This window comes from Acipenser ruthenus, chromosome 29 (genome assembly GCF_902713425.1).
Source record: "Acipenser ruthenus chromosome 29, fAciRut3.2 maternal haplotype, whole genome shotgun sequence".
NCBI classification, from domain to species: Eukaryota; Metazoa; Chordata; class Actinopteri; order Acipenseriformes; family Acipenseridae; genus Acipenser; species Acipenser ruthenus.
In genome coordinates, this window is record NC_081217.1 from 7,938,536 (window position 1) to 7,957,466 (window position 18,931).

Here is an 18,931-nt window from a genome sequence, read left to right on the forward strand (position 1 = left end):
ACTATTTATTTCTTAGCAGACACCCTTATCCAGGGCTACTTACAATTGTTACAAGATATCACATTATTTTTTACATATAATTACCCATTTATACAGTTGGGTTTTTACTAGAGCAATCTAGGTAAAGTACCTTGCTCAAGAGTACAGCAGCAGTGTCCCCCACCTGGGATTGAACCCACAACCCTCTGGTCAAGAGTCCAGAGCCCTAACCACTACTCCACACTGCTGCCCTGTAATTTATTGCTCTTACTAAACAAAATGTAGGTGTCCATTTATTATGCATAGATCCACATATTTGTGAGAAATTACCTTGAGGCATTTTAAAATGGATTATATATGGTAAATATGGTAATATGGCAAGTAATGCTCATATTCCCCACTGTGTTGTAATGATTTGGAATTAGTATTTTTATTTCGTCAATTAACAATGCTATAATCAATTTTTCTTTTATGAACTGTTTCATGCTGTCTTTATTATTATTATTATTATTATTATTATTATTATTATTATTATTATTATTATTATTATTATTATTATTATTTATAAGTCTGTGTTACGGTACTTTTAACTGAGTTCAGGTTTTGCCAAGTTGACTGCAATAGATATATGTAAGCTAGGCTAGATCAACCAAGTTAGAAATGATTGGAAACATCATATAAAAGGGATGGAACAGTCGCAACACAAAACTTAATTGGATTAATTGGATGCCATTCACGAGACTTCATTCGTTTACCAGCAGGGTACACTCATTCCTCACTCGTTTCCCTGCTGAAGAACCTCGCAACACAAAAAAGTTCGGCGATTCCGGGTTTTTTTTTTTTTTTTTTTTTTTTCTTGCTATTGTATAACAGAAATGTAATCCTGAACAATGTTTTAAAAGAATAACAAGCCTATTTCTGGTTAAATAAAACCCATTTCACTGATTCAAGTCTGCATCGGAGTCCTTAATAAATACCCACGCTGTGATGTAGTTGCAATAAAACAGTATCAGAATAAGGCGCGGTGACATCTTGTGTTAGTAAACGACATTGTCCTTTTCACTGTATTCTTGTTCTTTTTTCAAGGATTAATAGTTCAGAGTATGCTAAAAAAAAAAAAAAAAAAAAAAAAAAACTTTTCCATGTAGACGGTTGTATGGCTTAAATGATTGAGATGATTTAGATTGCTTTTGAGTAATCACTAACTCTGCGGCATTCCTGTGGTAGTGTGTGCTACCATGCAAATTTTGTCTCTGATATTACAGTATTTTCAGTGGGAGGATCGAGGCGTGTCTTTTTACAGTGCATAAGAGCAGTGTTCGAAATGAGCTCGGGCTTGTACTCTGCACGGGCTGTGACAGGGAGAAACAGAAACGCGCGTCTTGCAAACTGCTAGGTCAACAAATTAAGCGTCCATTTCACAACATCTGCTATGGCTAAGCAATCCACCAACAACAGTCTACCTGTTTTTGACAAGCCAAAGGTAAGAAACGTGGAAACAGAACAATAGCAAAACGAATGTGAAGCTGCTGTGAATAATGTATTTGGTGTAACAGAGAAAATGTTCGGCACGTTTGTTAGGTAAAGTTTGATATCCACAATAAATACAGCAAAATTATAAGCGTACTGTATTTTGAAATACCGGTTTACGTTTTATTTATTTGCTATTCAAAGTAGAATTTCAGTAGTTATATTTATTATTGTTCAGTTAAGCGGTGTCTGTTTTCAGGTGATTAATATTGCACGAGGAACTCGGTCAAGTCCAGTTTCGCAGGAGACTGTACAACGACTGTATAGCTTTAAAAACAAGTTTAACACGAGTCATGTTTTTCATTTTAAGTTTTTTATTGGAAAAAGGCCATATGAGCTATAATTAGCTCGTTTACAAGGGAGTCAAGTGCAACCCTTATACAAAACTGTGCTTTGACACACTGCCCTGTTCACACTACATAACTGATCTCGACACAACTGTTTAATCCAGCTCAAACTAAAGCGTCCACACTGAAGTACCGTTTCATAGTGCGTTTCATAGTGCGTCCACACACTATAGTTTGGTTACAGTTCCTAGCACTGTATTTTATTTTACAATAACGTGTTATGATTCATATTAATATATTAATATCAGTGCATATTGCTTAAAAAAAAAATAAAAAAAAATAAAACAAGTGTTTTGGATTTTTTTTTTTTATTTATAGTCGCCAATTACTTTTTTGCTATTGCGCTGACTCGGGAGGGGCGAACATCTGCTGTCCTCCGAGGCGTGTGCCGTTAGCCGCCAGCTTTTTTTACACATTGCAGAATCACCATCCACCCACCCAGAGCTACAGCGTCAGAGGACAAGCTCGCAGTCGCCCGGCCAGGCCAAGGAGGTCGCTGGTGCGCGGTGAGCCGAGGACACCGTGGCCGACCTAACCCCCCCTCCACATTAGCAGCGTTCAGCCAATTGTGCGCCGACCCCTGAGAGCTCCCGTCCTCGGTCTACAAAGGAATAGCTTGGACTCGAACCGACGACGTCCAGGCTATAGGGCGCATCCTGAACTCTACGCGAGTGCTTTTACTGGATGCGCCACTCGGGGGCCTCTAGGATTTATTTTTTAATCAGTTGACATCCTTTAAACAAATTGAGCTAATTCTGTTTTCATAATTAAACTGAAAAAAGCTGTTAATTACAAAACAATATTAATTATATTTCAAACAGAGCTGACAAATTATATTAACTGTTCATCCAAATCATACTTTTAACTTGCATTTCATTTTTGCAGTCGCCTAATTTAACGTTGTGCTTTTGTTATTTTCCCCATTAATTTAACAGGTATGTAGTGATCATTTTTTTTTTTGCATACAATGAATACCCATTAAAGAGTTTACAGTGATAGAAAGCCCTTCAGCAAAGGATTTTGGGATACTGGTGGATACACAAAAAATGTAGTACGGTATTTCAGCGTCCACACTTCTGATAAACCGCACTACCTGAAGCGATCTGATTACAAGGTGACCATATAGTGTGGACAGGGCCTAAGTAAAATCACAAAGACCCTACAGATTATGGCCACTAACTTTGCTGAAGAAATTAGAGGGAGTTCATTGATGAATGTTCTAATTAAACACCTGGCAGATCTGTCAACGTTGAATATGTGGACTGGTATTATGTAGGGTTAACAAAAAGCATATACAGCACAACTGATGTGTACAATCAATATACAATTCATGGGAATTGTTTATGCAATTCAACACACATTAAAGTGTTCCTGCTAGTATTTGTTAACTGCCTGCAGGACTGACATTGATTGATAGTCTTGTAGAAGCTTTTTATACACAGTCTAAGCAAACCTAAATGCATATTCCTTGCTTGTGTATTTTCCTTCTCATCTAGTTAAACCTAAATTAATGTACTTTTGCTTGTATATAAAACAAGTGGATCTTAAAAGTCATATTTCCTAGGTTCAATGTTATTTCAAATTTTTAGTTCATTCAATTTTTTCTTGGTAAAAATGATGAAGTACACATCAAATCATTGATTGCGTGGAATATTGAAACTAGAAAATGTAATTACACACAACTTTTAATATTGTAAACATGTACACATTCGTCCATTTTTAAGAGGATTGCACAGACACATTACATTTGTGGGGAGAAAAAAATATGTACATATACAATAGGCTCATTTCAGCTCAAGTGCACCAGTGAATGCCTTTGAAAGATGCTTCAAAAAGATTAGTCTAAGTATTCCTCAGTGAAAAACTGGTCAAAAGACATTTTCAGGCTCTTCCCCATCAGACACAAAGCTTTTCTTTTGCATGAACTCAACTCCTACTCGCGCACATTTTTCTCAATCTCAATTTCAGAACATCTATTATGGCTAAGAAATGCACCAACAACAATCTACCTGTTTTTGACATGTTCTGTTAAAGTGACTTTATCCAGGGCAACTTACAGTCATAAACAAACATACATTTCAAGAATCACAGTACAAGTATTAATACAATTAAGAGCAAGATAAAATACAATGGCTTTGGTTCTAGCAAGTACAAGTATATGACAAAATACGATTCAATAACGGAGCAGATAACAGTGTCAGTGATAGTTACATCAGGATATAATTAACAAGAAATTACTACAGATTAAATGACAGTTGACAGATTACAGTACTCTAAAGTACAGGGTTAAATGCAGTAAAATAGGGAGCAGATAAGAGCAAGTAAAGTGCATTTAAGGGTGATAAGTGTCCAGAGGGGAGGAGTCCTACAGGTGCTGTCTGAAGAGGTGAGTCTTGAGGAGGCCCCGGAAGATGGTCAGGGACTGGGCAGTCCTGACATCTGTAGGACATCTATAGACACATTGCCACTGGAAATGTGTGTGTACAAATAGATACACTAAAACAAGATTTCAATTGTCTTCTAAATTTATGTGCAAATTAAGTTTTCTACAGAGAATTTACCTGCTTAACAAATATGTCAGAAGTAAAGGGTCATTGGGATGGTAAACTCATTTTGCTTTCTTTGTGCCAAACACAGATCTCTGGGGATTGCATGTTTTGTTGCAATGGAACACAGAATGGAACAGAATCAGATTCCATTAATAAAGCAGTAATGGAACATTCATTTCTTATTTACCCACCAACTGTAGCCACTGGCTTGCATAGAGAACAGCAGTGTACCTGTGACCATGTCTTTTAGCGGTAGGCACACAAGATTTCTGTTGACCCTCTGACGTTCTGTGAATAACAATGTGCCTGCAGCTGCTGTCTCTCAGGGGAAGCAAAACAAAAACGCAACTGTAGAAATATAACCCTAGATTGATAGGTTTGAGTTCTGTACAGGGCACTGGGGTATAGGTCTTGAACAGCAGCCACCATCTTCTTGTAAGTACAAGAAACTAAGTGAAATGGACAGACCTTTTGGCTCCTGCCTTCTACAGAACAGTACATGGAAGAAGACAGTAAGTGAAGTGTTGCTCCACTATGATCCTTGTAGGTCTGACACTAAAGAATATTGTGTATTAAATTCAGCACCTGGAGTGCTAGCTTCAGGATATTCTATACATTATTGAATCCTTGGACTCTCAGTCTAGTAGGTGTTATCAAATATTGTGCAATTGTTGAATATGTGAAAGTAGATCAAGATTTTTCAACAAGTGGAAAGTTTTCTCCAAATAATCTCAGTATTATACAATCAGCAAAAAACAGATAATCTGCAGGTAGGGACGAGTAAAAAAACGTTTTTTATTACTTTCAGAAAAAAAATGAAGTAAAACACTTGCTTCAAAATGGATATACTGTACTGTATATCCAAGGTTATTATTACATCACAAGCAGGAACAATTAAAATAGAAGTCAAGGACCTTGAAAAAAGTAATACCAAAGCAAAACTAGCACAGTCTTGTACCTATGGCTCCTGACAATATTGTTAGTCTACCTCAAAACCTAATGCACTGGTTTCTGATATGTTTGTTCTGGGTGTGAAGTTTCTCAAAGCGTAGATTCAACACAAATACGCACACTTCAATAATCGCTGACTTCATGTTTTTGTTCCGTGTAATTGTATACCCTCAGGAGGGATTTAACTCTGTTCAAGTGAAAACATTATCAGAAAGATCTCATGAGGATTATGTTTTTGGAGGGAGGCACCAACTTTAAAAAAAAAAGTGTGTTAACCCTCAATTTATCTTTATTATGTTATATATATACAAATGCCACCATAACATAAAGTAAGTACTTTTAAAGACAGCAATAACATAATATTGATTAGAAATACATTAATTAAAGCAAATTATCAAATTATGAGAAAAAAGGCCTTAATGTTGTGTTTGTTGAACAGATGTAAACGTGTGGTGGATATTAATGCCATGAATTGAGTCGTTCCAAAAAAATTATTAAGATACACTTCTTATATGTTCCATTGTGTTAGCTGGCTTGCCAAAGTGCTTATTTATAAGGCTACTGAGTGAATCGTTATTTTATTTATTTATTTATTTTTTTACAGTACTTAGTCTATTTAAGGCATTAAACGTAGTCGCTGGTCCACTGGTCTCCACATTACAGAGGGCTGAACGCACTTGGAGTTACACTCTGCAGACTTCTGTGTGACAGCAGTTGAAGACGGGTCCAAAGCAGACCCAGAAAAAAGAAAGCAGTTTGAAAAGTGGTGTGGAAATTTGAAAGCGCCATTGCTGTGTGTTTTTGAACTGCGGATGGTAACTCTTATTTCATGCTCTTTAACAGATAGAGAATGAATTGTGTTCATTTCTTTTTCCTGCAGGTAGAACTGCACGTACATCTCGATGGGGCTGTTAGACCAGAGACCATCCTGCACTTTGCTAGGTGAGTTCAATCTAGTGTGCTGTAGTATTGGGTGAAATAAAACAGCCTCCTGCAAACAAGGCAAGTTCAGGTATCTATTGCTGGAACTGTATGTTTATTATATATCAGAGGGGGTTCATAATTATGCACCCCACACCACCATACTGCAATAAACTATTTTAACACTAGTATTTTAGGAAAGGTAACTCCACTCAGAACTAGAGACTGCTCTAGCAGTATAGCAAATGTAACTTCATTTAGAACTACAGACCACTCTAGTAGTATAGGAAAGTGAACTCCACTCAACACTGCAGAGTGCTCTAGTAGTATAGGATAGAGATCTCCACTCAACACTGCAGATCATCGAGTAGTAAAGGAAAGGTAACCACTCAAAACACTAGACCATGACTATTTTAGTTACAAATTTCAACTCTGAAACTGGGTTCAGAGCGAGAGAATTTGTCCCACGAGCAAGTTTAAAGTGACGTGCGAGTTGGAAGTGATCTGGGGGCATTTTGTTTGCAGGAAGCGAGAGATGAAGCTCCCGGTGGACACTGTGGAAGACCTGCTGCAGTTAATCGTGTGCGAGAAGCCTGCCAGCCTGACAGTGTTCCTTGGCAAGTTCAGCCACTACATGCCTGTAATCGCGTGAGTGTGTGTTTAACTGCAAAGCAATGCTGTAACCACTTAGCGTTAGTGTTAAACGTGTTAAAAGGCAATTATGTATCGTTAATGACACTTTTTACATTTTTATATTGGGAGGGAGGGCATAGTGCAATGTCAATCTTCTCATTTATCAAGATCTCAAAGTGTAAATGGAAAAAAAACAATGTCGCTTCTGACGTGCTGTCTATAGGTATTTAATCTCTAGTACAGTGCTGCTCCTTTGATTGTTTCAGTTCATCAGAAAAATCTAAAACAATTCAAAAACAATCACAGCATGTATATTGAGTTTGGCATTTAAATGTTGCTTTTTTTTCTGCACAGCCACCTTTAAATATTCTGATGTTCCCATGGGAAGTGAGTGGGAAGTGTTATTTTTCTCAACAAAAAGGAGCTCAAACTACAAATTAGCATTGAAAATATAATGGACAGCATACGTGTGTGTGGATGGTGGCATGAAACTAGTTTTTGTGGTTTGGCAAAAAACACTTTCTCCAATTCTTATTTTATTTTTTTAAAGCAAACTGGACATTTGTTTTAACAGCATTGAGCATCTTTACTCATTAGAGATCTCCTTCCAGTAAACAGAAGCGACGTGGCTTGTTGTCAGCTGGTTTGATGTTGTTTTTGAACAGATAGTTTCTGAACAGCTAGCAGGTTCCCCAATTCAAGGCCCTTGATAAAGAGATTCTTACTCAGCACTAGCAGTTGTTTTGCAATAATGAACCATTATTTCCTTCCCTACATTCCACCAGGCTCTGCTTTGTTACTTGGCTTGACTAACTACATTGGTGGATCCAAGCACTGTATTCCTTTCACTCAGTATTAATATCACTGGTGTTTTCCCTTAGAGGTTGTCTATTGAGCACCTTATCAACATCATTAGGTACAATACAAAAGACAGTAGCGTGTATTAATCTGAATAGTGGTGAATCTAAATACCGGCACTGTTTAAATGTACAGAATAAAAAGGAACAAATCTGGTATTAAAGACAAAAATACACCATTAGAGCATCGCCACGTCATATGTAAATAACCACACATGGAAACTCCCCGATTGAGACAGGGGAGTTTCCATGTGTGGTTATTTACATATGAAGTGGTGATGCGCATGCACGTTTGGAGGAACAGCTTGAGAGGATGAGGTTTGTGGTTGAGAACATACATGGAAACTCCGCCATTGCTGCTCTAGCTTTAGTCCAAAATACAAACAACCTTTCTTCCGCAGTGCAGTAAAGCTCAGCTTATTATTAAAATCTGCAGTATCTGTAGGTCAATAAAAGAAGAACTGCCACAAGCTTCACTGTACTGGACTCACTGAGCAAATGCCAGCTGTTTTGCAATCTGTTTTATCACATTTAATGACTTTAGTAAAGTGAAATCTCTCACAGTCCAATTCCTAGAAGGCATGGACTTGTCTAAATAGGAGTTTTGATAGGCCTGCAAGACAACAGCATTTGGTTACAGGCCATGAGTGAAACAAACACTGAAACAAACACTCTCAGTGTCGAATATTGTGCTATTGCTTATCTGAACCTGTTTAGTCAGTTAAGAATAGTGATTTGTTTGCAATCCTGACTATTAAAAATGGCTTGCCTTTGTTTTATGTTTCCGATACTTCTATTTTATCCAGACTAAATGACCCCTAAATTTACATGCCAGGTTCCAGTGAATGAAGTACTGTATTTTGTTGTAGGGGTGACAGAGAAGCTATTAAAAGAATAGCCTATGAACTTGTGGAAACGAAAGCCAAAGAAGGAGTGATATATGTTGAAGTCAGATACAGTCCCCACTTCCTAGCAAACTGCAACGTGGACCCTCTACCCTGGAACCAAAAAGAGTAAGTAAAGTGTTTCTTATGGAACTCGCTATTATTAAACACAAGAAGCCCAGGTAGACAACGCTACAATAGCCAAGCTGCCTTCTATACAGTACATGTTTTTTTGCACCAATCTAACTTTTGCTGTATATTAGCATCCCCCATGAGACAATCATGTATTCACGTATAATAAAATATTTAGTGCACTGCAAATGCAATGTGATCTCTTTACTAGCCATGGAGAGTGACTGGGTTGGACAATATCAAAATGCGTATGTTAAATTGTGACTGTCCAGGCTGCTAGTGGTTGTATTTGTATTTTTGTGCTCCTACAGGATAGGGGATAAGATGCAAAACTGTAGTCTTCTATTAGCTTCTATTTATTTTTTAAAGAGAAATTTCCCACGTTAAGGACACACAGCTTGTGTGCTTTCGAGAACTTAATTAAATAATTACTGTGGTAAACGCCTTGAAAATGGCTTAATTTGCACATTTGGTGTCTCAACTGCCTGTCTTTTCTGTGGTAAACAGTTTTTCTTTCTGCATTATTGCGAAATGGCCTGCTGAGTTTCTAACCACCCTTTACATTGTAATCCACACAGGGATTGTATTAGGGACTTTACACTGATTGAAAACGGCTCCAGCAATCTGGAGAAGAATCCTTTAACTCGTAAATCAATGTTCTGCTGCCGTGGCTTCGTAGCCAAGTATAAACAGAAAGTGTCAGGATGGATTTGCTTCATCTGGACGATTGAATTTGTCAATGTGCTTTGTGTCTGTCCTCAGAGGTGACCTGACACCGGATGAGGTGGTTAATCTCGTTAATCAGGGGCTGCGGGAAGGAGAGCAGGCCTTCAACATTAAAGCCAGGTCCATTCTCTGCTGCATGCGTCACATGCCAAGTAAAGTATTACCCATCTGTGTGTGCTTATCTACAGACTGTGTGTGCGTGCATGCAAGTTTATTGTCATAGGTTCCTGTTAATTACAGTATATCGGTCTAATAGTTTAATGGAAAAAAACAGACAGGAGATTGGTATCCATTGCCTGTATTGTGTAATATAAAAGCATTTTTCTTCCAAGATGTTGTGACCTCATGCAGGTTCCTATAAAAGCAATTTGTAGTGTGCAGTATGAGGGGTGTTGCAGGAGAATATGCAATTGTCTATTATGAAATGAAGTTGAATCTACTGGAGTTTTAAGACTTACAGTTCTGGGTACAATGTTGTTTCTCTTTGGAGGGGTTGGGGGGTGGGGGTTAGCGAGTGATAACGTCAAGAGACATGAACTAAAAGTATTTGATCTGATCTTTTTAACAATGTGTTTTAGGGGGACTTTTTATTAAATTGCTTACCTTGCTAACCATAATGTAACCTTAACCTCCACATTTCTTCTGAATGTGCAGAGTGGTCATCGGAGGTGGTAGAACTGTGTAAGAAGTATCGCAATGAGGGAGTGGTGGCAATTGACCTGGCAGGTGACGAGTCTTTGAACTGTGAAGCCTTCCCAGGGCATAGACGGGCATATGAGGTACAGTATGAGGCTAGTGATTCTAGCTAGGATACTGGATTCCCCGGGCTTAGAGAAACTCCTCTGGCAAAATCTAACAGCACCCTTCACTTTAACTTGGGTTTTAGATGGACCCCAAATGGGTGCTTCTGTATGTGTCTTTATGGTTTCCTGATGATAAAGTCATAGCTTAACCACAGTGACTGTTAACTAGATTTTAAATAAATATTGGATACAGAAAGCTTAAAGGTAGAGTTAATATATGCATTTAAAGTTAATGTATACATTTTACCAAAGAAAAAAAAAGTGCTTACCAGGGAAAGAGAAAACAGTGGAACATACCTTGATTGTTTTAAGGCAATTTTGTTTTTATGCAGTATATTGTTTTTTTGAAATGCAGGTATTTGTATTTGGCTTAGTGTTTGTTTTTTAATCTAAGTAGACCGTTAACTAGGTTTGAATTGTGCTGTTTATTTAATTTAAACATTTTTTCAGTAGCCATTGTTTTTGACAGCTTAGATAAACATTTTCTGTTGCTATATAGACCGAATAAGACTGATTAAAGATTATAGTAAGCTATTGTAAACTCAGTTTGATAGCTAGAGAATAGAAAGCACTGTGGAACACAGGAGGAACGCCAAGTAAATAATTGAAAGCGCTATCATATTCTATTTGTTGTATTACAATTGTCAGGGCTAAGATAGAACATTTTAACAGTCTTTGGATCCCTCTTCTTTGAAGTATTGTTATCATTCAGTAATCAAATTTAGGCATGAATTGGGATAAAAGTATAGGTTTGGTTATTTCATTTATTCAATCAAGACAACCTTGTTCTAGGGTTGAGCGTTGTAGATATGCCCCCTTTCACTTCTCAGGAAGCAAATGAATAACATGTCTAGAGGGAGTTGCTTACAGATCTTTAGGGGTTATAGATCACTATGAAGTGCTGCTGCATCATTTAGGTTGAAGGGAATGACAAGCCCTAATGCATTTATGCTTTTCAGGACTCAGCAGCTTTTGCTGCTGTTGAAAGTGAATCCACCTATATACTGATTAGATATACTGCCAGGAGTCATTCAACATGGGTGTGTTTTTACTGCTATATAATTCCACAATTTATTGATCAAAAATGATGAAGGCAATTACTGTATATGGCAGAAAAACAACTGACACAGTGAATGAATCCTACAGTAATTATTAGGACGCTTAAATAAAACCAGTTTAGCAATACTTGGCTCCTTAATAAACAAAAAAATTACTAATCCTGCTGCCAAGCTATGAGCCCAGAATTAAATCAAAGTTCATGGCAACGCCTTCATTTTAATTGAATCCAGGACCTTAATAACAGAACAGATTCCTCACATTATGCTGTTTACGTTTCCCATCCTGCTTGGGCTAATCTGTCCGTTAAGGACTAGAACGGCATTGGTGTCTTTTTATTACACGATTTAACAGATTTTTAGAGGAAATCAGTTCATTTTATCATTCAAATAAAATGTTCCTTATACAGCTGTACGTTGTCTACAATTCTATGCACTGTACTTCACTGCAAAGCAGACTTTATTGACACTCCAGTTTGCTGACAGTCCCATGTGCATTGCTCAAAGTGTGATTAGACTATTGTTTTGCCCACAGAATAAAGAAAAACACAGTTCTTAACATTCAACAATCAGTGTAATGTTTTCTGTTTAGGTCTCTCAATAGATGACTCCCAACCGTGTGACTAGAAGGAAATTAAATTGTGAAAGAGGAGGCATTCACAGGCTATTGTGTTAGTGAACAATGTTTCCTTATCAGAAATCCACAGTCCACAGAAAGAGTGGACATCTGTGCTGACGTGGAATTCTTCATGAAGCTGCCAGATCATTGCGATGCGTTTTTAGGAGGCAGAGTGCATGCACACTTCGTGCTTCACCTTGTTGTGCCATCCTTGATGGGAACTACATATCTGATGAGTTGTAAAATAACTGTTTGTAAACTAAAGTTCTCTGTATAAGGGAAGTGATAGCAGTTGGTTTCATATCTGTTAGATGTACATAAGGTACCGTTATTAAAAGGTATAACTACAAACAGTTTATATATAATTGAATGGGCTCACTCTACTGTAAAGGGTTATTTCTGTTATGGGCTAGCATAATGCAAATTACTAAAGGAGCAACGGAAACCAATTCAATTATTCAGCCGGAGCTGTGATATTAGAAGCATGACAGGGAAATCAATGACCTACATACATTTTAACCCTGTGCCCTGTTTAAAGTGGTATATTGGTGCATCAGCAGTATCCTGCACAGTATGGAATTGCTGGGAAAGCTGTACAACATAAGTGCCTGTAACTTTAGACTCTTCCTTTGGGGTTAATAATATACTATTATTACTACTAGATTGAGCAGCCTAGTAACATTTAAACACAGTAAAAGCTTTGACGCAAAACGTTTTCATTATGGGAAACTGAAATGTGAGTAATGGGGGATTTAATTGACACACCAAAGCCATCATAAGTGTCATTTCTGAATTAGCAATTTTATCAGAAAGGATGCTGGGTGCAAAGTGGCGACCACGGACACTGCAAGCATATCAGAGAGACTCGTCTGCAGGCGTGCTTACAGAGCTTTGAACCTCACCTCACTGCAGGGAGGTCTCAATCTGTAACAGCAGTGCATCGCACAACACTGCCTGCTACACAATGCAGGCTGCTCAAACAGAGGGCTGACTGTGTTGAGTTTGTATATATTAACTGTACTACTGTACTGTACAGTATAAACACTGCTCACTCACCCCCCCTGGTGGTTCTAATGTAGAACCATGTAACAACAAGCACGAAGGTGACTGGCATCACCACTGTGGCACCCCATTGATCTAATGTACGCTTTCATCTCATCTCTACAGGAAGCTGTCAAGAGTGGAATCCACAGGACTGTCCATGCGGGAGAGGTGGGACCACCATCTGTCGTTCGAGAGGTAAGCCCCTGGCCCAGTTATACAGTATTGGCTTACGATTGTAAGTCGCCCTGGATAAGGGCGTCTGCTAAGAAATAAATAATAATAATAATAATAATAATACAGTATAACCAAATGACCTGAACCACCTAAAATAGGATCAGGAATGCGTTCAGTTTTCAATATTAGAATACAATTCCATAAAAAATAATAATAATAATAATTGTAACTGGCATTCTATTGTTTTTGGATGAAACAAGTTTTGTGCAATACTCACGACTTTCTTGTAAAATAGGCTTAAGTGAAAGTTTAATAAAAACTTTTGCTAGGGGTCCAGATTTTTTGACAAGACGGTAAGCTATCAATGATTGGACACCAGTGCTCTCCACTGACGCAGCCTGATTCTACCTTGATTATAATGACAGGCGTGCTAAGCAGGACAGTGAGGTAATCATCTCTTCTTGGAAACAGAGTCGTTTGCTGTGCACTCTCAGACTTGGCACGTTTTAGTAATGTCACTGTGCCTGTATTAGTTCCTGCAAGTTTAATAGCCTGTGTACAGACGTGCTCAAATTTGTTGGTACCCCTCCACAAAAAACGAAGAATGCACAATTTTCTCTGAAATAACTTGAAACTGACTAAAGTAATTGGCATCCACCATTGTTTATTCCATATTTAATAGAAATCAGACTTTGCTTTTGATTTTTTATTCAACATAATATTGTAAATAATAAAACAAATGAAAATGGCATGGACAAAAATGATGGGACCGCTAACCTAATATTTTGTTGCACAACCTTTAGAGGCAATCACTGCAATCAAACGTTTTCTGTAGCTCTCAGTGAGACTTCTGCACCTGTTAACAGGTAGTTTGGCCCACTCTTCCTGAGCAAACTGCTCCAGCTGTCTCAGGTTTGATGGGTGACTTCTCCAGACTGCAAGTTTCAGCTCTTTCCATAGATGTTCGATAGGATTCAGATCAGGACTCATAGAAGGCCACTTCAGAATAGTCCAATGTTTTGTTCTTATCCATTCTTGGGTGCTTTTAGCTGTGTGTTTTGGGTCATTATCCTGTTGGAGGACCCATGACCTGCGACTGAGACAGAGCTTTCTGACACTGGGCAGTACGTTTCGCTCCAGAATCCCGTGATAGTCTTGAGATTTCATTGTAACCTGCACAGATTCAAGGCACCCTGTGCCAGGCGCAGCAAAGCAGCCCCAAAACATAACCGAGCCTCCTCCATGTTTCACTGTAGGTATGGTGTTCTTTTCTTTGAAAGCTTCATTTTTTCGTCTGTGAACATAGAGCTGATGTGACTTGCCAAAAAGCTCCAGTTTTGACTCATCTGTCCAAAGGACATTCTCCCAGAAGGACTGTGGCTTGTCAATATGCATTTTAGCAAATTCCAGTCTGGCTTTTTTATGTTTTTCTTTCAAAAGTGGAGTCCTCCTGGGTCTTCTTCCATGGAGCCCACTTTCGCTCAAAAAGCGACGGATGGTGCGATCAAAAACTGACGTACCTTCACCTTGGAGTTCAGCTTGTATCTCTTTGGCAGTTATCCTTGGTTCTTTTTCTACCATTCGCACTATCCTTCTGTTCAATCTGGGGTCGATTTTCCTCTTGCGGCCGCACCCAGGGAGGTTGGCTACAGTTCCATGGACCTTAAACTTCTTAATAATATTTGCAACTGTTTTCACAGGAACATCAAGCTGCTTGGAGATGGTCTTGTAGCCTTTACCTTTACCATGCTTGTCTATTACTTTCTTGCTGATCTCCTCAGACAACTCTCTCCTTTGCTTTCTGTGGTCCATGTTCAGTGTGGTGCACACAATGATACCAAACAGCACAGTGACTACTTTTCTCCATTTAAATAGGCTGAATGACTGATTACAAGATTGGAGACATGTGTGATACTAATTAAAGAAACGAATTAGTTTGAAATATCACTATAATCCAATTATTTATTATCTTTTCTAAGGGGTACCAACAAATGTGTCCAGGCCATTTTAGAATATCTTTGTAGAATAAGCAATAATTCATCTCTTTTCACAGCTTCTTTGCTTTATTCTATGACATACCAAAGGCATGCAAGTATACATGATAAAATAGCTTTTAATTTCATCACTTTTCAGGAGGAATTAAGCATTATTTCAATGAGCTGTAAGGGTACCAACAAATTTGAGCACGTCTGTATTTGCATGGTAATGCACACTTCTAAGCAGCTCGGCCCACGTCGTTTGTATAATCCAATTAATCTTGTTACTGTAAATATGTTAGTGTGACACCTTTAAATATAAAATGTAATGTACTGTAAATACCAGAGATGGAGGTTTTCTATGACAACATAATGACAATAAAGACAACATGACAGGTGCTTCCTGTTGCTTTCAAACGGACAATACCAGTAAGAGAGTGACTGAGTTTTTGGTAGCAGTTAATATCTGAATATATGACTTTTTTTCCAGGCTGTAGAGGTTTTGAAAGCTGAAAGAATCGGACACGGCTACCACACAGTGGAAGACCAGGAGCTGTACAGCCAACTACTAAAGCAAAACATGCATTTTGAGGTGAGCAGCAGATTGACACATCGCTATCCTATGGCGACCTCTTGTGGAATAAAATGTAAAGCACACTAGATCTGCTTTTTGCAAATTGTCAGCAAGCATATTTCCCATTTACCTGGCAATTAGGCAAAATTTAAAACAGTGAACTCTGAATATTTAAGGTCTGGCTCTTAAACTGAACATATATATCTCTTGAGATCAGTAATGGCAGTTACTCAGCATGTTGACCTGCTCTTTGTATTCCTACTACTAAAGCAAAACATGCATTCTGCATATTGTGGTTCACTGTTTACATAGAGCTAGTATGCTGAATAGGAAGCACTGGAAATCCAAAGCAAACAAATGAGGTTCAGTATACATGTCTGTCACAAGATTAGAACGCTACAATTGTAGTATTCTGCATATTGCAAGCACATACCACCTTGCAAATGCGACATGCAATGATTCGGAATGTAGCCGGTCAGGTGCGGAATATTCCATTGATAGAGATTTTGCTACATGCAGAATTTTAGGTGCATGAAAAACGTGTTTACTGGCTACTGAAATACCTTTTCTGCCTCCAGACCTGTCCAATTTCTAGCTACTTGACTGGAGCATGTGATCCAGATTATACAAAGCACCCCATAATCAGGTAAGATTTGGCTTGGTCCCACTGACTACTGTATAACAGTAACCAAAGCCTGAGTATTTCTATGTTGCTGAGTATGATTCTGGTACTTTTATTTGAAACCAAGTAAATGTATCTTAATATATAACCATGGAAGGCATATGTGAGGTTATTGGGCAAAATCGGATGTCCTGCCATCCAAACTAATTCAAACCCAGCAAACTGCTTAAAGACGTACCTCTTCAGGCTTTCGAGCTTAATCAGATTTTCCATTGTGCAGGTTTAGAGAAGACAAGGCCAATTACTCTATAAATACAGACGACCCATTGATATTTAAATCAACGCTGGAAGATGATTATAAAACTGTGAAGAAATACATGGGTTTCACAGAAGAGGAATTTATGAGAGTGGTAAGAAATCTTCCGAATGTGTAACCGTAATAACGTCAGTGCATTTTCTGAAGTGTAGCAAAGCTTGGTTAACATGATTCTAGATTAGGGGCATGCTTCCATAAACCCTGAGAATGGATTTTACTAGCGGACTGTCTTAGAAACAACAGTATACAGCTGAGGTTGAAGACGGCATCAAAAAAGATACATTTTTATTGAACAGTTAAATATAAGTTTTAGTTCTGCAAGTCGAGGTTGCTGTATATAATATATGCTGCAATAAACCCAACATCGTAAATGGTTTGCTTTTTAAACCTCACCACATACCTACCTTTTAAATAACTCTGTCATTGTTTTAAATAAAACCGATATAAATGGCAATATTGTGTTGAAATACAGTTTAAAAACTCAAAGGAACATTTAATTCCAGATACAGTAAGTCACAGATTCTACTGTTGACTGGCACCAACAGAATATTCCTTTTAAAGGCAGGCTGAAAACCCTGTGGAATTTGGGTAACTTTAGGGCCTCAGCAAGTTTTGTCCACACAAGAGTTGTTTTATTTTCCTTGTACACTCGGCCAGCCCTAATGTTATCGCTTAAATAAACAGAATACAATCAGCTAACATTTCTTTCATTTTTTACTCACACAGAATTTGAATTCTGCTAAATCCAGCTTCCTACCAGAGAAGGAAAAGAAGGACCTCCTGAACAGGTTGTATGAAGCCTACGGAATGGTTAAAACCACAGAGTTTTAAAGAACAGGATCCACTCCTACACTCCGGAAATCTAGTCTGGCTGATGACGAAACAAAAGGCCTTTGGTTCCAGGCAACAGACAGACTGGCATGCCCTGCAGTCAAAATCAACCAGAAGCAAATCTCCTCTTAAGGTGTTAGCTGAAAATTAAAAGAGCATTTTAAATGATTCCACAATAACAACTCAGGAAATACTGCAGTTAAATGGGAAACAGAAATTTAATATTAATTTCACTGCTTAAAAATAATAGCAGCTGCCTTATACTGACTCAAAACCCTGTAGCACAGAGCTGCTTTTTTGTTTAGTTTTATACAAAATATACATTTGTTTTCATAACCTAATTTCTACTACTATCGTTTTTAAACAACAAAAAGGGTGTGCAGGGCTTTTATATAAATATACATTATGAAGTCGGATGTTGTGACTTGACAGTACAAGAGGGGGTGCTATTGAGCTGCTATGATAACAATGGACTGGATTTAATAAAATACAATCTTTTTTATAGCTATCGTTGTGTGTCAGTTTCTCTTGCTTACGGACATGTATTCTTCATGGGAGGAAAACAAATCTGTAATCTAGATATTCACAAATCTATTTATTGAGATATAGGTTTACAAAAGCCATACTCTTGCTGCTACACTCATAAGCAGGTGCAATTGGTTTGATCACACACTTCATCCTTATAGCTGAGAAGAATGCAATCTAGAACTATGAGATGGGGTTGGTTTGTTTGTGAAGTGGAACACCTTGGCCAAAAATTATTCAGTATGCACCTGGATTTCTGGAGACAACAAGTAAGTCATACTGGATTGCATAACGCTTCAAGAAAATGACCTACCCTTTAAACACATCATAAAATAATAAGCAAATGAAACGCAAGGCACGTCTTTACCTTTTGGTCGTCTGCATAGTACAGTAATCCGTCACATATCCGACTCCAGCGTGACCAGAGTAAGGGCAGGTGTGTAAAAATTCTGATGAATCCTGTTTTAAATACCATTATGCACAGCTGTAACAATTACTATATTCACACAATTATTGTTTTGAGATTCAGCTTTAATTAGGGAGCTCCTCTAAAACCCTTGTTTAGAAAGATACAGGGTATTAATGCTTGTGACAGGGTAGCCGTCTGCCATGTGGCTGTGTGCTTTCGCTGCTGAGTGACAGACAGGAGATCGAGACAGAGGTTGAAGTTGATACGCCCCCCCGCAGGCAAACAGGATTTATTTATATATCAAGTCACTGAATAGCTCACGTGACGCTACCAGCAATGGTAAAGCACAGAGCACATACTTGTACAACAGTGTACAAAAACTTTGGTGGAGCTACAGTATCTGAAGTAATCTTCTGTGTTCAATAATAAAATAACGTTGCTGAAAAGGTTGGTCATGGAGGTTAAACAGTTAGG

General features: G+C 38.1%; 1 protein-coding gene across 1 annotated transcript; it reads left to right on the forward strand.

The window, feature by feature from the left end:
- Positions 1–1,301: 1,301 nt before the first annotated feature.
- Positions 1,302–18,032, forward strand: LOC117427649 (adenosine deaminase-like). Its single transcript, XM_034045829.3, has 11 exons — positions 1,302–1,462; positions 6,237–6,298; positions 6,803–6,925; positions 8,637–8,780; positions 9,546–9,661; positions 10,164–10,288; positions 13,154–13,225; positions 15,671–15,772; positions 16,333–16,400; positions 16,657–16,786; positions 17,419–18,032. The coding sequence occupies exons 1-11, from the start codon at positions 1,412–1,414 to the stop codon at positions 17,521–17,523; spliced, it is 1,098 nt and encodes a 365-aa protein (XP_033901720.3). The 5' UTR covers positions 1,302–1,411; the 3' UTR covers positions 17,524–18,032.
- Positions 18,033–18,931: the final 899 nt, after the last annotated feature.

Coding starts and splice junctions, on each gene's coding strand:
- LOC117427649 (XM_034045829.3), top strand. CDS start 1,412: ATGGCTAAGCAATCCACCAACAACAGTCTACCTGTTTTTGACAAGCCA. Junction 10,289..13,153: donor GGCATAGACGGGCATATGAG/GTACAGTATGAG, acceptor TCATCTCTACAG/GAAGCTGTCAAGAGTGGAAT. Junction 13,226..15,670: donor CACCATCTGTCGTTCGAGAG/GTAAGCCCCTGG, acceptor CTTTTTTTCCAG/GCTGTAGAGGTTTTGAAAGC.